This window comes from Triticum dicoccoides, chromosome 6B, assembly GCF_002162155.2.
Source record: "Triticum dicoccoides isolate Atlit2015 ecotype Zavitan chromosome 6B, WEW_v2.0, whole genome shotgun sequence".
NCBI classification, from domain to species: Eukaryota; Viridiplantae; Streptophyta; class Magnoliopsida; order Poales; family Poaceae; genus Triticum; species Triticum dicoccoides.
The window spans coordinates 555,050,334-555,074,808 of record NC_041391.1 but is presented as its reverse complement, the minus strand read 5'-3'; the positions used below and the strand labels follow the sequence as shown (position 1 = coordinate 555,074,808).

Genomic DNA, 24,475 nt, shown 5'->3' with positions numbered 1-24,475 from the left:
TTCCTATGAACTCAATGTGATCTTGGATCACTAAAATAGAAATGAAAAGTCTTGAGCTTTTGCCAATCTTTGTCCATAGCATTTTGAGGGGTCCACATCTCTAATCCATGCCATGCCAATCATTGAACTTTCTAAAATATTTAACTTGAATGGATATTAGTTCAATGAGCTATATGTTGTTATGAATTATCAAAACCACCCAGGGATTAGTTGCACTTTCAAAGGAGTTTATGTGTTGACGAAGGTGTTATTTAAGGAATTATCCAAAGATTGGTCATAGAGAAGACATAATACAAGGTTGTTCAAGACTAAGTCAAAGAGTGAATCAAGTTGATCAACACACAAAGCGTACAAGATGTACCGAAAGGAAGCAAGTGACCACATGGTATGGGAAACATTTTCGAGTACGGCGGCAGCTTGATCGGCTCGCGGACGGCGACCGAAAGTCCGTGGCGAGAGCTGAAAGTTCCCTCCCGCCAACCATTTTTTTGTTTTGCAGGACCCTGCAAAAAGAGGGAGGGATCCGATAGATATAGCGGATTCGTCCCGAACTATGCAGGATCCCCCAAAAAATAGCGGACGAGTGATTTTACAGGATCTGTTCGGGATGGAAAATCGGCACCCGTCCACAGTATCAACTATTATTATGAACCGGTTTGCGCGGTCGGCGAGAGATGCTCTTAGTCTGGTTGCTCCAAAAAATAAATAAATAAGAATAATAGCAAATTGGACGATTTGCTTCCTCTTGATTGCCAATGCTATCCTCCGAAATCTTGTTTATTAGGGAGAACAAAGTTTACCTAGTGTGTCGAAATAATTAACAATTCAGTCGTACCCATTTTTGGCCATGACCTAAATCTTTGCTTTTGCTTAGATTTTTTCCCCTGATGTGATTATGCTCCTTGGTCAACGTTACTCCATTTTTCCAGCCAGAATTCGCTAAATTATGTGGAGGCAAACATTAATCAAACTACTAGCAACAAAGTTTTTGGTGGAATTCGCTTGGGCCCAAAACCAAACACACTCCAATTTCATAACAGATTCACCTACAAAGAGAGAGAGAAAAACATAACAAATGGACGAAGGGCCTAGTTAAACGGGCCGTCACGAAACATCCCGGAGAGGCCCAGTCAGCCAGCAAGCCCTAATTTCCACCGCTATAAAGCCACGACCCCTTGCGACCTGCCCTTCCCACTAGGGTTTATCTCCTCTCGCCGCAGCCTCCATCGAAGCCAAGAGAGGAGCAGGGCAAAAGGAGGCCGTCGGCGATGTCGGAGAAGAAGCGCGCCCCCGGCCCGCGCAAGGACGAGGTGGTGACCCGCGAGTACACTGTCAACCTCCACAAGCGCCTCCATGGATGGTATAATCCTCCCTCCTCGCCCATCCCCTCAATTCCCGAGCTCCGCGCTCCCGGTAGATCCGCTAGTCAGATTCCACCTCCGCGCTTCACGGGGTGTCCCCATGGCGCTTACGGGCTCGCCTAGTGGATTTGCTGGTGCGAAAGGTTGCTGCCTGCGAGCACTATGTGGGCTCGTGAATGGCTGTTACACCTGTATGGATCGAAATCCTTCCAGCTAGATGATAGTGGGGATCGCATGACCGAGCGGTATCTCGATCTCTTGGATTCTGCTCTTGTATCTGATCCCACATTTTTTCATATGGATCTTCGATCTGTACCATTCGATTAGGTGTTAATCGGGTATAGTCAGGTGTCTGCCTTCTAAATCATGTGGCTGTGCACAGTTACATGCTCGAGAGATTTAAGTCTGCTCATCGTTACACGTATGGCTTCACTCAGTGCTACTATGTGTTCCATTTGGGCTGTATATTTCGGAATGATATTGTTTGTTGTTTCTGCTCTCTAACTGTTTGTTCATCTATTAAGTTTATTGATCAGTTGTACCCGGACATAGTCAGGTATCTGTCTTGAAATTGTGGCTGATACAGTTACTTGTCCGGGACATCGATGTTGCTCATCGTTACATGTGTTGCCTCCATATGCTTTCACGTGTTCCATTTGGGCGCTACATTAAAACTGCACATTATTATCTATTTGACTATATAATCTGCCTATTATGTCCGGTCATAGTCAGGTATCTGTCTTAAAATTGTGGTTGATACAGTTACATGCCCGGTAAATAGATGTTGCTCATCGTTACATGTGTTGCCATCAAATGCTACCACGTGTTCCATTTGGGCTCTACATTGAAACTAGATTTTGTCATTTGATCTTAGCTTGTCCATTATGCCTGGTCATAGTCAGGTATCTGTCTATAAATCTAGTGGTTGATACAGTTACATGCCCGGTACATAGATGTTGCTCATCGTTGCACTTGCTGCCTTCATATGCTGTCATGTGTTACATATGGGCTCTACATTGAAACTAGATTGTCATTTTATCTTATAGCTAGTCCATTATGCCCGGTCATAGTCAGGTATCTGTCTATAAATCTAGTGGTTGATACAGTTACATGCCCGGTACATAGATGTTGCTCATCGTTGCACTTGCTGCCTTCATATGCTGTCATGTGTTACATATGGGCTCTACATTGAAACTAGATTGTCATTTTATCTTATAGCTAGTCCATTATGCCCGGTCATAGTCAGGTATCTGTCTTTAAATCTTGTGGTTGATACAGTTACATGCCCGGTACATAGATGCTGCTCATCGTTACACTTGCTGCCTTCATATGCTGTCATGTGTTCCATTTGGGCACTACATTCAGATGAACTATATTTTCTCCACATTAGCTTTGTCTTGTTTGTGTTTTATATATTACATTTTTACATTGCTTGTGTTGTAATGTTCCATCTATCTTTCTCATGCTCTCTTTGTGGTTTACAAAATCCTCTATTTGTATCAGTCACTAATTGTAGCTTCATTCTATTGAACAGCACCTTCAAGAAGAAGGCACCAAATGCCATCAAGGAGATCAGGAAGTTTGCACAGAAGGCCATGGGAACCAACGATGTCCGCATTGACGTGAAGCTCAACAAGCACATCTGGAGCAGCGGCATCAGGAGTGTCCCGAGGAGAGTCCGTGTCAGGATTGCCCGCAAGAGGAACGACGAGGAGGACGCTAAGGAGGAGCTGTACTCTCTGGTCACAGTTGCTGAAGTCCCCCAGGAAGGTCTTAAAGGTTTGGGTACCAAGGTTGTGGAGGATGAGGACTAAACCCCCTGTCTGTTGTTTCAATCAGTTAGAATTTAATACATATCTGCTGAGAGCATATTGGGAAGTCTTGCTTTAGCTTATTGTTATCTACTGTTCATGATGTTCCATGACTTCTTGATAGAAGATTTGAGACGTTGGATATTTTGTTCAAGTGCTTGAAGTTTTGACTTGTTGTTTGACTCTGGGCGTCCGTCATTCCTTGTGATTGGCCTGTTTTGTAGTGATATTACCTTTGAGACGTGAATTCCTTGCTAGGAACTCCCTAGGCTTTGTTCATCGGAGGATTCTTGATCGTAGCTCTTAATGAGGAACTCAGTTGTGGCAATGAGTTGAGATATGCGCCTGGTAAACATCGTGTATTTCTGTAAATGGTCCTGCAAGCCCCATTTGGCCTAACGGAAGCGGACTCTGCTTGCAGTTCCTTTGGCAACTGTTGCTTCGGTTAACCGGACAGGCGTATGTAATCACATCATCAGTCATCAATAAAGATAACAAACTGCTCGCTTTCACACCATGTCCATTGTCTCGTTCACTTTGCTCTAAACAGTTTTTGAACAAATTCTGATGATCAAACCATTACGTCAGGAGCTTACATTCCCCTGGGGCGCAACAGTTGAAAGCAAAAGCTGAAGCCCCCAGCTTCCCATGTTAACACCTCTGAGGTTATGACTACAAACATCATGCAAAAATATGTAGAGAGCCATGGTACAATTGTGGTCATGCAGAGAGCGATCATCTTCCTGTCAATCCATTCATTCAGAAACCGTACTCATCTTCCCGTCAATTCATTCATTAAGAAACTGTAAACCCCCCTTGTTTCAATCATCGGATACGCCTCTGAGGTTATGACTACAAACATCATGCAAAAATAAACTAAAACAGCCACCCCATGTCTTCTTCGATAATCCAGGAACTGAAACAAACGGAATCGAACAGCCAGCAAACTACACTGTCTTTTTAACACCCCAACAGAAGACAGAAACACTCATGTTTGGATGAGCTTCTAGCTTCCTTTGGGAGGCTTCATGCTAGAACCATGGTCTGGCTAGAATCCTTCCTAGATGATCTTGAGAATTCCCGTGTGGCAGATTATAATATGCCTAATGATTAATAAAGTCCACAAAGAGAACCTTTGTGGCTTCACACTATCGTCGAGTTATACCGTCGTAAGCAAATGAGTCTACAAAGAGTGGTAATCATATCGAGCTCGGTAAACTAGCCGGCATGTTAATCTGGAGCCATTGTTTGGTATAGCATCTAACGTGCGTGGTATAACATCCAATTCGAATGGAGGGGAATGAGGAGAGCTCAGCAGTACCAGCCCGTGATAGAAGTATGTATTTTCTGGAAAAGAATTTAGCTCCAAGGAAGCTTCTCAATGGTCCATTGTGGTACTGGAAAATCAGCCAGGTTAAGAGCTGTACCCCATGACAGTACTAATTTCTTCAGAATGGACCCCAAGGACATATATCAACTTTGATGGATCGACTATTAGCTGAATTACCTGTGACAAGAAGATGAAGTTATGTATAAGATCTCGAAAGTATTTCAGCACATGTAATCAAACACCAAATGATCAAGTACAAACAAAACTAACATTATTTTTTATACACAGAGCAGGATTTTCAAAAATAGAGTACTGGATGCCAATATGGAAGCAAATGTTGCAGATTCTTATTCAACAAAACTAGAAGGTGGAACAATCGTATCTGATGTGACCGCTACATTGACCCTGTTAACTCCAAATTGAGTCGACTTGGAAACCAAATAACAATTGAAACAACATAATTATTTTTATCGGGACCAATAAAGTTGGGGTAAAGCAAACTAGAAGGTTATATTGCAAGATTTATATTTCCAAACAACCTATAGTGGGAAAAGTGATTAGAAAATACCCACAATAGAAATTAGTTTTCAATAACCTTGTGAAGATAATAACTCTTCATGTGATGATTAACAAATTGGTTTCCAGTAACCTTTTACAAGTGCCGAATGCTGAAGGTGTTGAACTGGCTTGTAAGTTGTAATGTGTTGGGTACCAATTTAGCAAAATCAAACTGTGGTTGGGTCCTGAGTGGAGGATAGTACTCGCTGAGTCACATATCACCAGCAGAAAATGGAAGTGAAAATTTAAGCCAATAAGCATTCCAGAAACCAAACCCATAAGTTTCTGACAAGTCATCATCAACCAGTAATTGCTACTTATCATGTTCCTGCAAATGCACAGGCAATCTTGATACCGTCTCCAGGTCCCTAGCAGTGTCACCCAGCTGCGTAGAACCATAATAGCATGCACTCCACAAAATGTCTCAAATCATAGGGTGATGCATGTTGAATATTTACACGGGGCATCAGTTGGCCAATCTCTAAAAGTGAAACCTGAAGAGCCTCGGTACCAAAAGTTCTTTCAGCAACAATCACTGTACACTTATAAAAGTGAACAGAGGGAGTAGTAACTTTCAAGATTTACACTAGTAGGCAATGTTCAGGATATCGGTAACTGGTACCATATCGTTCAGGTGCTGAGTAGGGATAAATAGGCGAATCAGCAGTTAATCGGCTGATAAATCAGTTACTATCGGCTATTCGGTGACCCACCTGAGTGGCAATTAACTGACCGAGATGCCGATTAACTGGCCGATATTTGGAACATTATAGTAGCGACAGAATTATCGCTGTTATTTAACCAAGACAATATAGCACGGTTTATGAACGCAGCAGAAACAGGCCAAAGCCATACAGCCACATCAGAAAGTTGGGATTCATAAATAGCATTCTCAGTCACTAACACAGACAAGTTCAGAATAATGATATGATAACAGATTGCCACAGACAAAGGGATACTGTAGATGCGACGGGACAAAGAAATGCAGTCTCTGTTGCGCATTACCCCATGGATGGATCAGAAGTACACGGCCATCTGAACCCCCTTCTCCACGAAGCCGCATTTGGCGTAGTAGGCGCGCAGCTCCGGGGTGCAGTCCAGGATGACCTTGTAGCAGCCGGCCTCCTTCGCGATCTCCACGAGGCGGCGCACGACGCGGAGCCCGAGCCCCCGGCCGCGCGCGGCGGCGTCGACCACAACGTCCTCCACGTGCCCCACCTTGCCGCCGCCGCGGAGGAACTTGCGCTCCACGAAGAGGCACCCCGTGGAGAGGATCCGCCGCTCCGGAGCCGCGGCGGGGTCCTCGGCCACGAGGATGACGTGGTCGTCGCCGAGGGCCGCGAGGTCGGCGAAGCACGCGGCGAACTCGGACTCGGTGAGGTCCGGGCAGGAGGAGAGCTGGGAGAGCAGGGATAGGAAGCCCCTCTCGCGGTCGGCGATCTCTAGGCGGCGGATTTTGACAGAGTCGCCGGTCTCGGTCGCTGCGGGTTCCGGCGAGGTGGATGCCATCTGGGTCCGAGAGCTCGGGACTGAAGCGGGTAGCTTCGGCAAGTGACGCCTCTTTTTTCTTGTGCTGCACGATGCGTGAGCCGTTGAATGGCGCATCAACGCCCTCGATTGACCATGCCGATTTGCTATCAGTGTTACAAGTGCAAACAAAGCCATGCCGATTTGCTATCAGTGCTACAAGTGCGATTAAAGCACGTGCAGGCTTAGAAGTCCCCCCGGTTCAAGCTTAGTTGGAATCATTCGCCTGACAATGACTTAGACACGACACGAACGAGAAAAAAGAGAAGGGCAATTGAGAAAGGCGAAGAGGGATAGAGGGGGAGGGGAAGCAAATGATGTGTGTAAGGGTTGAACATCGTGGCGACAACCACCACAAAAGGAAGAAGAAAAGGACCTGAAACAACAATGCATGGAGGGTTGAGGCTCCGGTGAAAGAGAGAGGCTGTCATGAAAACAAATGTAGGAGGAGAAGTTGTGTAGGGGGAAACAAATAATCATACCTTAGGGCGCATTTGGTTGCCCACGAAATCGCAACCAGCCCAAGTTGAGACATGAAATGTGCGTTTGGTTGCGCACATAGTGGGCTGGCTCGCATCCGCACGAAGTTTAAAGCAGCCCCCGGCCTGGCCCGCTAGAAGTTACCGAATCGGTAGTTTCTAGCGAGTCAGGCTGAGGGCGGCGCAAGCTCGCACGCGGGGGGAGGGGGGTGGCAGGCTAAAAGCAAGTGGGGATGGCGGAAGACGGAAATCGGGCGCGGCGTCACGATGCCAAATCTAGGCTCACCACCCCCACCCATTTACTCGGTCACCACTACCTCTAGGACAACCACTTCCTCTAGCCCCACCACCACCGGCGAGCGGTGACTCAGATCTGTGCAAGCGGTGCCGGCAGATCCAACAGTAGGAGCTGTTGCTGCTCTTCCATTTGGCCGTCGCCCGGTCGTCCTTCACTCTGCCATGCCCCCCTTCCCCGTCATCGTCTTCGATGCCGGTAAGCAACATCTCCTATCCCCTAAATTAGGTGTGTTGTTAGGCCGTTAGACAAGGTGTAGGATCGATTTCCCCATTGCTCAACGCACCCTCGATATGGACTAGGTTATGGACGCGCGGATGTGGCTGGTACTTCAGGCAGGAGCACTGGTAGCAGTGATTCAGGCATGGGTCATGTTCATGGACAAGAGAGATGTTCGTCGTGCTGAGAGACCTGTCATCAGATATGATCCAATGCTTATGCGGGAGTAGGAGAGGATCGCCAATCTGAACTACATATACAACTGCAATGACACAGAGGCTCTGTTGATGCATGCTTAGAATGAAAAAAGCACCACTTGCCAGACTTGTTCAGACCTTCAGGACCATGTGGCTTCTAGAAGATAGCATCCACTCCAGTGTGGAAGAGCAAGTCGCCATGTTCCTTCATATTGTTGGCCATAACCAGAGGTTCATGGTTATCCACAACACGTTCAGGAGGTCAATGGAGACCATCTCAAGGCACTTCAAGCAAGTGTTGTATGCTGTTGGGGAGCTCAGAGGAGAGATGATCAAGTCACCAACTGGCTGGACTCCTACCAAGATTCGCACAAGCCCAAGATGGTATCCATACTTCAAGATGAGCACTGCAATATGTAGTTCATTGCTTGACATGCTTGGGTAGTTCAAGGTGAGCGCTAACACAATCTTGTATTGCCATTTCAGGATTGCATTGGGGCAATAGATGGTACTCATGTTAGTGGCAGAGTGTCGAGGTCACAAGCTGCTGCATTCAGGGGGGAAGCATTACACAAGCCAGAATGTGCTTGCTACTGTTGACTTCGATCTGAAGTTCACCTATGTGCTGGCTGGCTAGGAAGGGTCAACACATGATGCTAACATACTGAGTGACAACATCAGTCGTCCTGATGGCATCAACATCCCCGATGGCAAGTTCTACCTCAGATATGCCAGCTTTGCATGTTGGCCAGGTGTTCTTCCATCCTTCAGGAAGACCAGGTACCATCTGAACAAGTTCTCTGGTAGGAACTACCCTAGGACTCCACGGGAGTTGTTCAATCTCAGACACTCCAGCCTTCAAGTAACGGTTGAGAGGGCATTTGGAGCTCTCAAGAACATATTCAAGATCTTGGATCAGAAGCCATTCCACCCTTATCCTACCTAGGTTAAGCTTGTTCTTGCATGTTGCATTCCACACAACTGGATCCTGCAATGGGGTGTTGAGGAACTGGTGCCTAAGGAGGAAGAGGTGACGCCTGACGATCTTGATCTTGGTGGCCATGGTGTTAAGGCATTTGACAACAAAGCCTGGAAGAACAAATGGCTGGAGTGGGCACATGCAATGTGGGATAACAGAGGTCAGACAAGGATCTGAAGAAGAAGAATTAGAAGAAGAGCAAGAGCAGCAGCATCAGAAGAGGAAGACGAAGAGGAACAACAGCAACAGAAGAGGTAAGATGACGAGGAAGACGAGGGATATGAACTTTCCGCATTAAGCCATTTGGCTCTTAATAATGTGTACTGCCATTTGATAGTAGCTAGGAGGAACCGTAATTTCTTTTGTAGTTAGGAGTGGAGTTGTTAATCGTGTGTGGTAAGGTCACCACTAGTGAGAAGTGGTGACAACACCAAATGCAAGTTGCAACCAAACAACGTGTCCTATGTGCGCTTAATGCTATGCGGCCAGCCAAATAGAGGGTCAAAATTAGTTCCCTCATGCAGCTAGCCTATATGTGAGCAACCAAACAATGTGCACTTGGTGGTTTATAGGCTGTTTTTCATCAGCCAGGCCCATCTAAGAAGTATATGCAAAGACTCCAAAATCGGTGCGGGCAACCAAACACATCCTTAGAGTTCCTTGTCCTCCGTGGACGCCTAATGAAACCCAAGATACTCAACAAGACCAAAAACAATCAACCAAAAGTCCAAACTAGTCAACAAGTCCAAATGTAATCAACCAGAAGTCCAAGCACAATGTCATGGCGAACATGTCAATGAGGTTAGGAAATGAAACGACAAAGTCAAAAAAGAAGACAAAGAGCAAAGGAACCCAACTCTAGAAAAGCAGGAGAAGAACATCCTCCTTTGCTCCATATGTAGTCACTTGTTAAAATATCTCAAAAGAAAAATATTTAGGAACGGAGGGAGTAGAAGATAGTACGACTCATTGTTGAGGTCAGAAAATGATGGTGTTCTGAAGGACATATGCCCTTGTACGACACAGACCACACGCAGCTTGGGCTCAGAAGCTGGCTCTAGAGGCATGCAGATGGCAGCCCAGAATAGTTCCTTTTGGTAGCATATGGTGGCGCATCGGGGTTAGACTGTCCCGTGATTTTGCAGTACTGATCGTTCCCTGTGTTGCATATTGGATTTCCTAAAAGCGCGCGACGTGGACATACATGAAAACTTTAATCCGTCAAGGAACCTCAAGTTGTGTAATGCAGAGTGTCTTTACATGAGTTTCTTGTTGTGTTGGGTTCCCCCAATAGTGATCTTTTCGATCTGATTATCCTGCAAATTGTTAACGTATAAATGTATTGCCTAGTCTCTTCCATTAGATCGGTCTTTTGGTTGCATTGGCTAGAGCATGCACTTTACATGGTATCAGAGCCAAGAGGTCTTGATTTTAAGACCCGACTAGCGCAATTAAATTGCAGCCCATTTTTGATCCACGTTTAGGCCTGAGGGAGCCACACGTGAGGTGGATTGTTGACGTATAAATGTATTGCCTAGTCTCTTCCATGAGATTGGTCTTTTGGTTGTATTAGCTAGAGCATGCACTTTACACAAATCAATTGTTTGGAGCTGAGTTCTGAAGTCCGACCAATATTTAGGGTGCCGTTGAAGCAGTTGCCCCGAAGCTTCCTGAAATTGCCAGCTAGTAACAGTTTAATTGAATATCGATAATTGTATGATAATCATATGTACTTGTACATTAAATCAACTAGCAAGTAGCAAGCCATCACAGTGTCTGAATTAAAGGAAGCCTGAAAATTTCTTGCGGGAGTTGTCCGCTGATGCGAAGATTTTCTAGGTATCTAGAGTCAATGTTAATTCACATAAATTTGCCTGATATTTTTTTTACAAAAGACCAGAAACTTACTGTTGGGGAACGTAGCAATAATTCAAAATTTTCTACACATCACCAAGATCAATCTATGGAGATTCTAGCAACAAGAGAGGGAGAAGATGAGCATCTTCATACCTTTGAAGATCGCTAAGCGGAAGCGTCACTAGAACACGGATGAGGGAGTCGTACTCGTGGCGATTCAAATCACGGAAGATCCGATCTAACGCCGAACGGACGGCGCCTCCGTGTTCAACACACGTACAACCCGGGGACGGCTCCTCCTTCTTGATCCAGCAAGGGGAGAGGAGAAGTTGAGGGAGAGCTCCGGCAGCACGACGACATGGTGGAGGAGTCTTGCAGTTCTCCGACAGGGATTCGCCAAGCACTACTATGGAGGAGGAGGTGTTGGGGAGGGAGAGGGCTGTGCCAGGGGAAGGGTATGGCAACCCTCCCACCCCCACTATTTATAGGGGTAAGGGGAGAGGGGGCCGGCCCCCTTAGATCTCATCTAGGGGGGGGGGCAAGGGGGGGGGAGCTTGCCCCCCAAGTTGGTGGGAGGCGCCCCCACCCCCTAGGATTTTCAACCATAGGCGCCTTGGGCCCTAGGGGGGCGCACCAGCCCCCTAGGGGGCTGGTTCCCACCCTTGTTCAGCCCACTAAGTCCCGCGTGGCAGGTGGACTGCTACGTCTTGAGCTTGCGTTGGTTTTCCTTGAAGAGGAAAGGATGATGCAACAATAGTAGCGTAAGTATTTCCCTCAGTTTTTGAGAACCAAGGTATCAATCCAGTAGGAGGCTCCTCAAAAGTCCCACGCACCTACACAAACAAACAAAAACTCGCAACCAACGCAATAAAGGGGTTGTCAATCCCTTCACGGCCACTTGCGAAAGTGAGATCTGATAGAGATAATATGATAAGATAAATATTTTTTTGGTATTTTATAATATAGATTGGAAAAGTAAAGATGCAAATAAAAGTAGATTGAAAGCTTATATGATAAAAGATAGACCCGGGGACCATAGGTTTCACTAGTGGCTTCTCTCAAGATAGCATAAGTATTACGGTGGGTGAACAAATTACTATCGAGCAATTGATAGAAAAGCGAATAATTATGAGATTATCTAGGCATGCTCATGTATATAGGCATCACGTCCGTGACAAGAAGACCGACTCCTGCCTGCGTCTACTACTATTACTCCACACCTCGACCGCTATCCAGCATGCATCTAGAGTATTAAGTTCATAAAGAACAGAGTAACACATTAAGAAAGATGACATGATGTAGAGGGATAAACTCATGCAATATGATATAAACCGCATCTTTTTATCCTCGATGGCAACAATACAATATGTGCCTTGCTGCCCCTGCTGTCACTGGGAAAGGACACCGCAAGATTGAACCCAAAGCTAAGCACTTCTCCTATTGCAAGAAAGATCAATCTAGTAGGCCAAACCAAATTGATAATTCGAAGAGACTTGCAAAGATAACTAATAAAAGAATTTAGAGGAGATTCAAATATTCCTCATAGATAAACTTGATCATAAACCCACAATTCATCGGATCTCGACAAACACACCACAAAAAGAGTTACATCGAATAGATCTCCAAGAAGATCAAGGAGAACATGGTATTGAGATTCAAAGAGAGAGAAGAAGCCATCTAGCTAATAACTATGGACCCGAATGTCCGTGGTAAACTACTCACAACTCATCGGAGAGGCTATGGAGATGATGTAGAAGCCCTCCATGTTTGATTCCCCCTCCGGCGGAGCGCCGGCGAAGGCTCCAATATGGGATCTCGCGGATACAAAAGGTTACGGTGGTGGAAATAGTTTTTCATGGTCGCTTCTGATGTTCTCGGGGTACATGGGTATATGTCGGTGGAAGACCCGAGGGGCCCATGAGATAGGGGGGCGTGCCCAGTAGGAGGGCGCACCCTCCACCCTCGTGGCTTCCTCGATTGTTTCTTGACTTCCACTCCAAGTCCTCTAGATCACGCTTGTTCCAAAAAGATCGCTCCCGAAGGTTTCATTCCGTTTGGACTCCTTTGATAATCCTTTTCTTCAAAACACTGAAATAGGCAAAAAAACAATATGGGCTGGGCCTCCGGTTAGTAGGTTTGTCCCAAAAATGATATAAAAGTGTAAAGTAAAGCCCATAAACATCCAAAACGGGTAATATAATAGCATGGAACAATCAAAAATTATAGATACGTTGGAGACGTATCATGGACCCACCCGGTGGACCCCCGGACTATTGGAAATATGCCCTAGAGGCAATAATAAAATCGTTATTATTATATTTCCTTGTTCATGATAATTGTCTATTGTTCATGCTATAATTGTGTTATCTGGAAATCGTAATACATGTGTGAATACCTAGACCACAACATGTCCCTAGTGAGCCTCTAGTTGACTAGCTCGTTTATCAATAGATGGTTACGGTTTCCTGAACATGGACATTGGATGTCATTGATAACGGGATCTCATCATTGGGGTAATGATGTGATGGACAAGACCCAATCCTAAGCATAGCACAAGATCGTGTAGTTCGTTTGCTAGAGCTTTTCTAATGTCAAGTATTATTTGCTTAGACCATAAGATCGTGTAACTCCCGAATACCGTAAGAGTGCTTTGGGTGTACCAAACGTCATAATGTAACTGGGTGGCTATAAAGGTATACTACAGGTATCTCTGAAAGTGTCTGTTGGGTTGACTCAAATCGAGACTGGGATTTGTCACTCCGTATGACGGAGAGGTATCTCTGGGCCCACTCGGTAATGCATCATCATAATGAGCTCAATGTGACCAAGTGGTTGGTCACGGGATCATGCATTACGGTACGAGTAAAGTGACTTGCCGGTAACGAGATTGAACGAGGTATTGGGATACCGACGATCGAATCTCGGGCAAGTAACGTGCCGATTGACAAAGGGAATTGTATACGGGATTACTTGAATCCTCGACATCGTGGCTCATTCGATGAGATCATCGTGGAACATGTGGGAGCCAACATGGGTATCCAGATTGTGTTGTTGGTTATTGGCCGGAGAGCTGTCTCGGTCATGTCTGCGTGATTCCCGAACCCGTAGGGTCTACACACTTAAGGTTTGGTGACGCTAGGGTTGTAGAGATATTAGTATGCGGTAACTCGAAAGTTGTTCGGAGTCCCAGATGAGATCTTGGACGTCACGAGGAGTTCCAGAATGGTCCGGAGGTGAAGATTTGTATATAGGAAGTCCAGTTTCGGCCACCGGGAAAGTTTCGGGGGTCACCGGTATTGTGTCGGGACCACCGGAAGGGTCCCGGGGGTCCATCGGGTGTGGCCACCTATCCCGGAGGGCCCCATGGGCTTAAGTGGGAAGGGAACCAGCCCCTTGTGGGCTGGTGCGCCCCCCTTGGGCCTCCCCCTGCGCCTAGGGTTGGAAACCCTAGGGGTGGGGGGCGCCCCACCTGACTTGGGGGGCAAGTCCCCCCCTTGCCCCCCCCTTGAGATTGAATCTCTAGGGTGCGGCCCCCCAGGGCCCCTATATAAAGAGGGGGGAGGGAGGGCTGCGCACCCTAGCCCCTGGCGCCTCCCTCTCCCCCCGTAACACCTCTCCCTCTCGCTGAGCTTGGCGAAGCCCTGCCGAGATCACCGCTGCTTCCACCACCACGCCGTCGTGCTGCTGGATCTCCATCAACCTCTCCTTCCCCCTTGCTGGATCAAGAAGGAGGAGACGTCTTCTCCAACCGTATGTATGTTGAACGTGGAGGTGCCGCCCGTTCGGTGCTAGGATCATCGGTGATTTGGATCACGACGAGTACGACTCCATCAACCCCGTTCTCTTGAACGCTTCTGCTCGCGATCTACAATGGTATGTAGATGCACCCCTCTCTCTCTCGTTGCTAGATGACTCCATAGACTGATCTTGGTGATGCGTAGATTTTTTTTATTTTCTGCTACGTTCCCCAACACGGACACCTTTCGGTGGTCCACGTACAATACCGGTAACCCCCAAAATTATTCCGGTGATTGAAACTTGACTTCCCATATATAAATCTTTACCTCTGGACCATTCCGGAACTCCTGGTGACGTCCGGGATCTCATCCCAGACTCCGAACAACATTTGGTAACTGCGTACTAATTCCCAGATCAACTCTAGCATCATCGAACCTTAAGTGTGTAGACCCTACGGGTTCGGGAATCATGCAGACATGACCGAGACAGCTCTCCGGCCAATAACCAACAGCGGGATCTGGATACCATGTTGGCTCCCACATGTTCCACGATGATCTCATTGGATGAACCACGATGTCGATGATTCAAGCAATCCCGTATACAATCCCCTTTGTTAATCGGTATGTTACTTGCCCGAGATTCGATCATCGGTATCCCAATACCTCATTCAATCTCGTTACCGGCAAGTCACTTTACTCGTTCCGTAATGCATGATCCCGTGACTAACTACTTAGTCACATTGAGCTCATTACGATGATGCATTACCGAGTGGTCCCAGAGATACCTCTCCGTCATACGGAGTGACAAATCCCAGTCTCGATTCGTGCCAACCCAACAGACACTTTTGGAGATGCCTGTAGTGTACCTTTATAGCCACCCAATTACGTTGTGACGTTTGGTACACCCAAAGCATTCCTACGGTATCTGGGAGTTACACAATCTCATGGTCTAAGGAAATGATACTTGACATTAGAAAAGCCTTTAGCAAACAAACTACACGATCTTGTGCTATGCTTAGGATTGGGTCTTGTCCATCACATCATTCTCCTAATGATGTGATCCCGTTATCAATGACATCTAATGTCCATGGTCAGGAAACCATGACCATCTATTGATCAACGAGCTAGTCAACTAGAGGCTCACTAGGGACATGTTGTGGTCTATGTATTCACACATGTATTATGGTTTCCGGTTAATACAATTATAGCATGAACAATAGACAATTATCATGAACAAGGAAATATAATAATAACCATTTTATTATTGCCTCTAGGGCATATTTCCAATAGTCTCCCACTTGCACTAGAGTCAATAATCTAGTTACATTGTGATGAATCGAACACCCATAGAGTTCTGGTGTTAATCATGTTTTGCCCGTGGAAGAGGTTTAGTCAACGGATCTGCGACATTCAGATCCGTATGCACTTTACAAATATCTATGTCTCCATCTTGAACATTTTCACGAATGGAGTTGAAGCGACGCTTGATATGCCTGGTCTTCTTGTGAAACCTGGGCTCCTTGGCAAGGACAATAGCTCCAGTGTTGTCACAGAAGAGAGTCATCGGGCCCGACGCATTGGGAATAACTCCTAGGTCGGTAATGAACTCCTTCATCGAGATTGCTTCATGTGCTACCTCCGAGGCTGCCATGTACTCCGCTTCACATGTAGATCCCGCCACGACGCTTTGCTTGCAACTGCACCAGCTGACCGCCCCACCATTCAAAATATACACGTATCCGGTTTGTGACCTGGAGTCATCCAGATCTGTGTTGAAGCTAGCATCGACGTAACCCTTTAAGACGAGCTCTTCGTCACCTCATAAACGAGAAACATATCCTTTGTCCTTTTCAGGTACTTCAGGATATTCTTGACCGCTGTCCAGTGTTCCATGCCGGGATTACATTGGTACCTCCCTGCCAAACTTACGGCAAGGTTTACATCAGGTCTGGTACACAACATGACATACATAATAGACCCTATGGCTGAGGCATAGGGGATGACACTCATATTTTCTCTATCTTCTGCCGTGGTCGGGCTTTGAGCCGTGCTCAATCTCACACCTTGCAAAACAGGCAAGAACCCCTTCTTGGACTGATCCATATTGAACTTCTTCAATATCTTATCAAGGTATGTGCTTTGTGAAAGACCTATGAGGCGTCTCGATCTATCTCTATAGATCTTGATGCCTAATATCTAAGCAGCTTCTCCAAGGTCCTTCATTGAAAAACACTTATTCAAGTAGGCCTTTATGCTTTCCAAAAGTTCTATATCATTTCCCATCAATAGTATGTCATCCACATTTAATATGAGAAATGCTACAGAGCTCCCACTCACTTTCTTGTAAACGCAGGCTTCTCCATAAGTCTGCATAAACCCAAACGCTTTGATCATTTCATCAAAGTGAATGTTCCAACTCCGAGATGCTTGCACCAGCCCATAGATGGAGCGCTGGAGCTTGCATACCTTGTTAGCATTCTTAGGATCGACAAAACCTTCCTTGAGGAAGCCGTCAAGGAATGCCGTTTGACGTCCACTTGCCATATTTCATAATCATAGAATGCGGCAATTGCTAACATGATTCGGACAGACTTCAGCTTCGCTACGGGTGAGAAGGTCTCATCGTAGTCAACTCCTTGAACTTGTCGATAACCCTTAGCGACAAGCCGAGCTTTATAGATGGTCATATTACCATCCGTGTCAGTCTTCTTCTTAAAGATCCATTTATTTTCTATGGCTCGCCGATCATCGGGCAAGTTTGTCAAAGTCCATACTTTGTTTTCATACATGGATCCTATCTCGGATTTCATGGCTTCAAGCCATTTGTTCGAATCTGGGCCCGCCATCGCTTCTTCATAGTTCGAAGGTCCACCGTTGTCTAACAACATGATTTCCAGGACAGGGTTGCTGTGCCACTCTGGTGCGGAACGTGCTCTTGTGGACCTATGAAGTTCAGTAGCAACTTGATCCGAAGTACCTTGATCATCATCATTAACTTCCTCTCTAGTCGGTGCAGGCACCACAGAAACATCTTCGTGAGCTGCGCTACTTTTCGGTTCAAGAGGCAGTACTTCATCAAGTTCTACTTTCCTCCCACTTCCTTCTTTCGAGAGAAACTCTTTCTATAGAAAGGACCCGTTCTTGGCAACAAAGATCTTGCCTTCGGATCTGAGGTAGAAGTTATACCCAATGGTTTCCTTAGGGTATCCTATGATGACGCATTTTTCTGACTTGGGTTCGAGCTTTTTAGGTTGAAGTTTCTTGACATAAGCATCGCATCCCCAAACTTTTAGAAATGACAACTTAGGTTTCTTCCCAAACCATAATTCATACGACATCGTCCCAACGGATTTAGACGGTGCCCTATCTAAAGTGAATGTGGTTGTCTCTAAAGCGTATCCCCAAAATGATAGCGGCAAATCGGTTAGAGACATCATAGATTGCACCATATCCAATAGAGTGCGATTATGATGTTTGGACACACCATTACGCTGAGGTGTTCCAGGTGGCATGAGTTGTGAAACAATTCCACATTTCCTTAAGTGCGTACCAAATTCATGACTCAAATATTCTCCCCCACGATCTGATCGTAAGAACTTTATTTTCCTGTCACGTTGATTCTCCACCTTACTCTGAAATTCCTTGAACTTTTCAAAGGTCTCAAACTTGTGTTTCATTAAGTAGACATACCCATATCTACTTAAGTCATCAGTGAGGGTGAGAACATAACGATAGCCACCGCGAGCCTCAACGCTCATTGGACCGCACACATCAGTATGTATGATTTCTAACAAGTTGGTTGCTCGCTCCATTGTTCCGGAGAACGGAGTCTTGGTCATCTTGCCCATGAGGCATGGTTCGCATGTGTCAAATAATTCATAATCAAGGGACTCCAAAAGTCCATCTACATGGAGCTTCTTCATGCGTTCGACACCAATGTGACCAAGGCGGCAGTGCCACAAGTATGTGGGACTATCATTATTAACCTTACAGCTTTTGGTACTCACACTTTGAATATGTGTAACATCTCCTTCTTGATCCAGCAAGGGGAGAGGAGAAGTTGAGGGAGAGCTTCGGCAGCACAACGACGTGGTGGAGGAGTCTTGCAGTTCTCCGGCAGGGCTTCGCCAAGCACTACTATGGAGGAGGAGATGTTGGGGAGGGAGAGGGCTGCGCCAGGGGAAGGGTATGGCAGCCCTCCCACCCCCACTACTTTAGGGGGAAGGGGAGAGGGGGCTGCCCCCCTTAGATCTCATCTAGGGGGGGCAAGGGGGGGGGGGGGAGCTTGCCCCCCAAGTTGGTGGGAGGCGCCCCCACCCCCTAGGGTTTTCAACCCTAGGCTCCTTGGGCCCTAGGGGGTGCACCAGCCCACTAAGGGGCTGGTTCCCACCCTTGTTCAGCCCACTAAGTCCCTCGTGGCAGGTGGACCCACCCGGTGGACCCCCGGACACCTTTCGGTGGTCCTGGTACAATACCGGTAACCCCCAAAATTATTCCGGTGACTGAAACTTGACTTCCCATATATAAATCTTTACCTCCGGACCATTCTGGAACTCCTCGTGACGTCCGTGATCTCATCCGGGACTCTGAACAACATTCAGTAACTGCATACTAATGCTCATATCAACTCTAGCGTCATCGAACCTTAAGTGCGTAGACCCTACGGATTCGGGAATCATGTAAACATGACCGAGACAGCTCTCCGGCCAATAACCGATAGCGGGATTTGGATACCCATGTTGGCTCCCACAAGTTCCATGATGATCTCATCGGATGAACCACGATGTCGAGGATTGATGACCCACAAGTGTAGGGGACCAATCATAGTCCTTTCGATAAGTAAGAGTGTTGAACCCAACGAGGAGCAGAAGGAAATGATAAGCGCTTTTCAGTAAGGTTTTCTCTGCAAGCACTGAAATTGTAGGTGATAGATAGTTTTGTGATAAGATAAATAGCAATGAGTAACAAGTAAATAAAGTAAATAAAGTGCAGCGAGGTGGCCCAATCCTTTATGTAGCAAAGGATAAGCCTAGACAATTTCTAATAATGAGAAAGGAGCTCTCGAGGACACATTGGGAATTATCGTCAAGCTAGTTTTCATCACGTTCATATGATTCGCGTTTGGTACTTTGATAATTTGATATGTGGGTGGACCGGTACTTGAGTATTGCCCTAACTTGGACAAGCATCCCACTTATGATTAACCCCTATTGCAAGCGTCCGCAACTACAAAAGAAGTATTAAGGTAAACCTAACCACAACATTAAACATATGGATCCATATCAGCCCCTAACGAAGCAACGCATAAACTAGGGTTTAAGCTTATGTCACTCTAGCAACCCATCATCTACTTATTACTTCCCCATGCCTTCCTCTAGGCCCAAATAATGGTGAAGTGTCATGTAGTCGACGTTCACATAACACCACTAGAGGAAAAGACAACATACATCTCATCAAAATATCGAACGAATACCAAATTCACATGACTACTAATAGCAAGACTTCACCCATGTCCTCAGGAACAAACGTAACTACTCACAAAGCATATTCATGTGCATAATCAGAGGAGTAATAATATGCATAAAGGATCTGAACATATGATCTTCCACCAAGTAAACCAATTAGCATCAACAACAAGGAGTAATCAACACTACTAGCAACCCACAGGTACTAATTTGTGGTTTTGATACAAGATTGGATACAAGAGATGAACTAGGGTTTTGAGAGGAGATGGTGTTGGTGAAGATGTTGATGGAGATTGACCCCCTCCCGATGAGAGGATCGTTGGTGATGATTTCCCCCTCCCGGAGGGAAGTGTCCCCGGCAGAACAGCTCCGCCAGAGCCCTAGATTGATTCCGCCAAGGTTCCGCCTCGTGGCGGCGGAGTTTCGTCACGTAAGCTTGCGCACGATTTTTTCCAGGGTAAAAGCGATGATATAGCAGAAGATGGACACCGGAGGCCAACCAGGGGGCCCAGGAGATAGGGGGCGCGCCCTATAGGGGGGCGCCCGTGTCTCCTGGACAGGGTGTGGGCCCCCTGGTGTATTTCTTTCGCTCAAAAATTCTTATTAATTCCAAAAAGTTGTTTCGTGGAGTTTCAGGACTTTTGGAGATGTGCAGAATAGGTTTCCAACGTTTGCTCCTTTTCCAGCCAGAATTCCAACTGCCGGCATTCCCCCTCTTCATGGTAAACCTTGTAAAATAAGAGAGAATAGCCTTAAGTATTGAGATATAATATGTAATAATAGCCCATAATGCAATAAATATTGATATAAAAGCATGATGCAAAATGGACGTATCAACTCCCCCAAGCTTAGACCTCGCTTGTCGTCAAGTGGAAGCCGAAATCAAAAAATATGTCCACATGTTTAGAGATAGAGGTGTCGATAAAAATAAAATACGGACATGAGGGCATCATGATCATTCTTATAACAGCAACATATATAAAATTTATCATATGATTTCTTATGCTTAAGTAACAATCAATTCACAATGTCAAGTATGGGTCAAAAACTTCATTGGGAACTAACAAACTATAATCTCAATCATTGAAGCAATTGCAATTTATCATAACATCAGAAAGAGTCAACAATTGAGCTTTTCAGCAAGTTCACATACTCAACTATCATGTAGTCTTCTATAATTGCTAACACTCACGCAATACTTGTGGTTATGGAGTTTCAGCCGGACACTGAGAAAGATAGGGGCTTATTGTGTTGCCTCCCAACATATTCACCTTTAGGTGATGTCAACAATAATAGCCCATGCTAACTTACATTCAATTGGATATATATATATATATATATATATATATATATATATATATATATATATATATATATATATATATCATGATCTTTCAAACACGAGGAGCTTGCCAAAGGATAAAATGAAAAAGGGAAAGGTGGGGATCACCTTGACTCAAGCATAAAGTAAAAACATAAAGTAAAAGATAGGCCATTCGTAGAGGGAAGCAGAGGTTGTCATGTGCGTTTAGGGTTGATGCACAAAATCTTAATGCAAAAAGAACGTCACTTTATATTGCCCCTTGTATGTCGACCTTTATTATGCAGTTTGTCGCTTTTATTAATTCCACAACAAGTTCGTACAAAGCTTATTTTCTCTACACTAATAAGTCATACATATTTAGATAGCAATTTTTATTGCTTGCAACATGACAACTTACTTGAAGGATCTTACTCAATCCATAGGTAGGTATGGTGGACTCTCATGGCAAAACTAGGTTTAAGGGTATTTGGAAGCACAAGTAGTATCTCTACTTGGTGCAAGGAATTTGGCTAGCATTAGGGGGAAAGGCAAGCTCAACATGTTTGGAAGGTCAATGACAATATACTTTAACTGAGATGTCGGAAAACATAAACAACAACGTTGTCTTCCTTGTCCAACGTCAACTCTTTTAGCATGTCATACTTAATGAGTGCTCCCAATTATAAAAGGTGTCCAAGATAATATATTTATATGTGAACCCCTCTTTCCTTATCACTTCCTATTAATTGCAACGATGACCTAGGCTAAGTTTATCAACTCTCAACAATTTTTATGCCTCATACTTTCTATGTGTGAAGTCATCACTATCCATAAGATCAATATGAACTCTTTTGTTCTTTCTACTTTCTCAAGATCATAGCAACATAGCAAAGCCCTTGACTCAACACTAATCTTTATTATAGTAGCTCATGGACTCGATTACAAAAAGAGATCACAATGCAAAACTCAAAACTACTTGATATCAAAACTTTGAACTACTAGATCAAGATACTACTAAAAGGATCGAACTAAATAAAGCGGAAAAGATAGGAGTGTGATGGTGATACGATACCGGGGCACCTCCCCCAAGCTTGGCAGTTGCCAAGGGGAGTGCCCATACCCATGTGATTATTTATCCTTCTTCACGGTTGGTGTTATGATCTTCTTGGCGATGATGCCCTTCAGGATACGGTTCTCCTCCTCGAGCTTATTGACTTGTTGTTTGAGATCCATAATTTCTTTACGGAGCTTGCCTGTAACGGCCAAAGCTCCTTTTACCCAAGGATGCTGCATAGCTTCTGCAGAACAAGTGAAACTCTTTTTCATATTTTCATAAGAAAGAAATCTAGAGTTGGAAGGAGTGACCGAGTAGGGACAGCCAGGCTAGGTAGTTCCCCCATAGTGAATTCTGCTCGGAGACGAGAGGTAACTTCTTGATCCTCCTCCATGGCATCTTTTCTTTTCAAATCAGCCTCCATCTAATCCTCCGTTGATGGTCCAAAGTGATAGGCATCGCTATTTGCTCCGGGACCCGGCGTTGGGTGAGACACCCGATTCTCCCCAACTGACTCCTGAGAAGACATCTTGCTTTATTCTACAACAGGAACAACTCGAAACGAAAACAGAGGATATTTGCGGGATACGGTGGTCAAAACCTTTGGGAGTATATATAATGAATTTTTACTGACCAAAATACGTAACGTGCAAGAAAACGGAGTCTGGGAGGCACACGAGGTGCCCACGAGACAGGAGGGTGCGCCCTATGGAGGGGGCCCTCCACTCTCGTGGGGGCCTCGTGTTCCTTTCGGACTACGTATTTCTTCCTAAAATTCTCAAATATTCCAAAACTGATAAAAAATGCCATTGCAGTTGTTTTGGAGTCGGTTTACTTACCGTACCACATATATATTCCTTTTCGGAGTTTGGAACGTTCTGGAAAGTGTCCCTTATGTATTCCTTAGGAGTTACGGTTTCAATAATATTAGTTTCAACATTGATAGGATTACCTGAAATATAATGTTTAATTCTTTGACCGTTTACCACCCTCGGATTTGTGCCTTCGAAGTTGTTGATTTTTATGGCACGAGAATGATAGACCTCCTCGATAACGTAAGGACCTTCCCATTTTGAGAGAAGCTTTCCTGCAAAAAATCTTAAACGGGAGTTGAATAATAATACATAATCTCCTATGTTAAACTCACGCTTTTGTATCCTCTTATCATGCCAGCGTTTGACTTTTTCCTTGAATAGCTTGGCATTCTCATATGCCTGGGTTCTCCATTCATCAAGTGAGCTAAACAACCTCTTCTCACCAGCAAGTTTGAAGTCATAATTGAGCTCTTTAATAGCCCAATATGCTTTATGTTCAAGTTCAAGAGGTAAATGACACGCTTTTCCATAAACCATCTTATAAGGAGACATACCCATAGGATTTTTGTATGCAGTTCTATAGGCCCATAATGCATCATCAAGTTTTTTTGACCAATTCTTTCTAGATCTATTCACAGTCTTTTGCAAAATTAATTTGAGGTCTCTATTGCTCAACTCTACTTGACCACTAGACAGCGGATGATAAGGAGAGGTGATTCTATGATTGACATCATACTTAGCAAGCATCTTAGAGAAAGCACCATGAATAAAATGTGAACTGCCATCAGTCATAAGATATCTAGGGACTCCAAACCTTGGAAAAATAACTTCTTTAAGCATTTTAATAGAAGTGTTATGATCAACACTACTAGTTGGAATAGCTTCTACCCACTTAGTAACATAATCAACAGCAACTAAAATATGTGTATAACCACTAGAGGCAGGAAAAGGTCCCATATAATCAAAGCCCCAAAAATAAAACGGTTCAATAACAAGAGAGTAATTCATAGGCATTTCTTGTCGTCTACTAATGTTACCTATTCTTTGGCATTCATCACAAGATAAGACAAACTTACGAGCATCTTTGAAAAGAGTAGGCCAATAAAAACCAGATTGTAGTACCTTGTGTGCAGTTCTATCTCCAGCGTGGTGTCCTCCATCAGATTCAGAGTGACACTTACGTAGAATCTGTTCCTGTTCATGCTCAGGCACACAACGTCTAATAACACCATCTACTCCTTCTTTATAAAGGTGTGGATCATCCCAGAAGTAATGTCTTAAATCATAAAAGAACTTTTTCTTTTGCTGGTATGTGAAACTAGGCGGTATAAATTTAGCAACAATGTAATTAGCATAATCAGCATACCAAGGAGCAGTACGAGAAGCATTAACGACCGCTAATTGTTCATCAGGGAAGCTATCGTAATAGGCAGTGGGTCATCAAGAACATTCTTTAACCTAGACAAGTTATCTGCAACAGGGTTCTCA

The 24,475-nt window shown here is 44.9% G+C and overlaps 2 protein-coding genes across 2 annotated transcripts; one reads left to right on the top strand and one right to left on the bottom strand.

Moving 5' to 3' along the window:
- Positions 1–1,177: 1,177 nt before the first annotated feature.
- LOC119322283 (60S ribosomal protein L31) lies at positions 1,178–3,354 on the top strand. Its single transcript, XM_037595778.1, has 2 exons — positions 1,178–1,360; positions 2,896–3,354. Exons 1-2 carry the CDS (start codon positions 1,269–1,271, stop codon positions 3,173–3,175), a joined length of 372 nt encoding a protein of 123 aa, XP_037451675.1. The 5' UTR covers positions 1,178–1,268; the 3' UTR covers positions 3,176–3,354.
- A 735-nt stretch (positions 3,355–4,089) lies between these two features.
- Positions 4,090–6,631, bottom strand: LOC119326503 (probable glucosamine 6-phosphate N-acetyltransferase 2). Its single transcript, XM_037600139.1, has 2 exons — positions 6,066–6,631; positions 4,090–4,679 (listed from the first exon to the last, which is right to left on the bottom strand). Exon 1 carries the CDS (start codon positions 6,567–6,569, stop codon positions 6,078–6,080), a length of 492 nt encoding a protein of 163 aa, XP_037456036.1. The 5' UTR covers positions 6,570–6,631; the 3' UTR covers positions 4,090–4,679; positions 6,066–6,077.
- Positions 6,632–24,475: the final 17,844 nt, after the last annotated feature.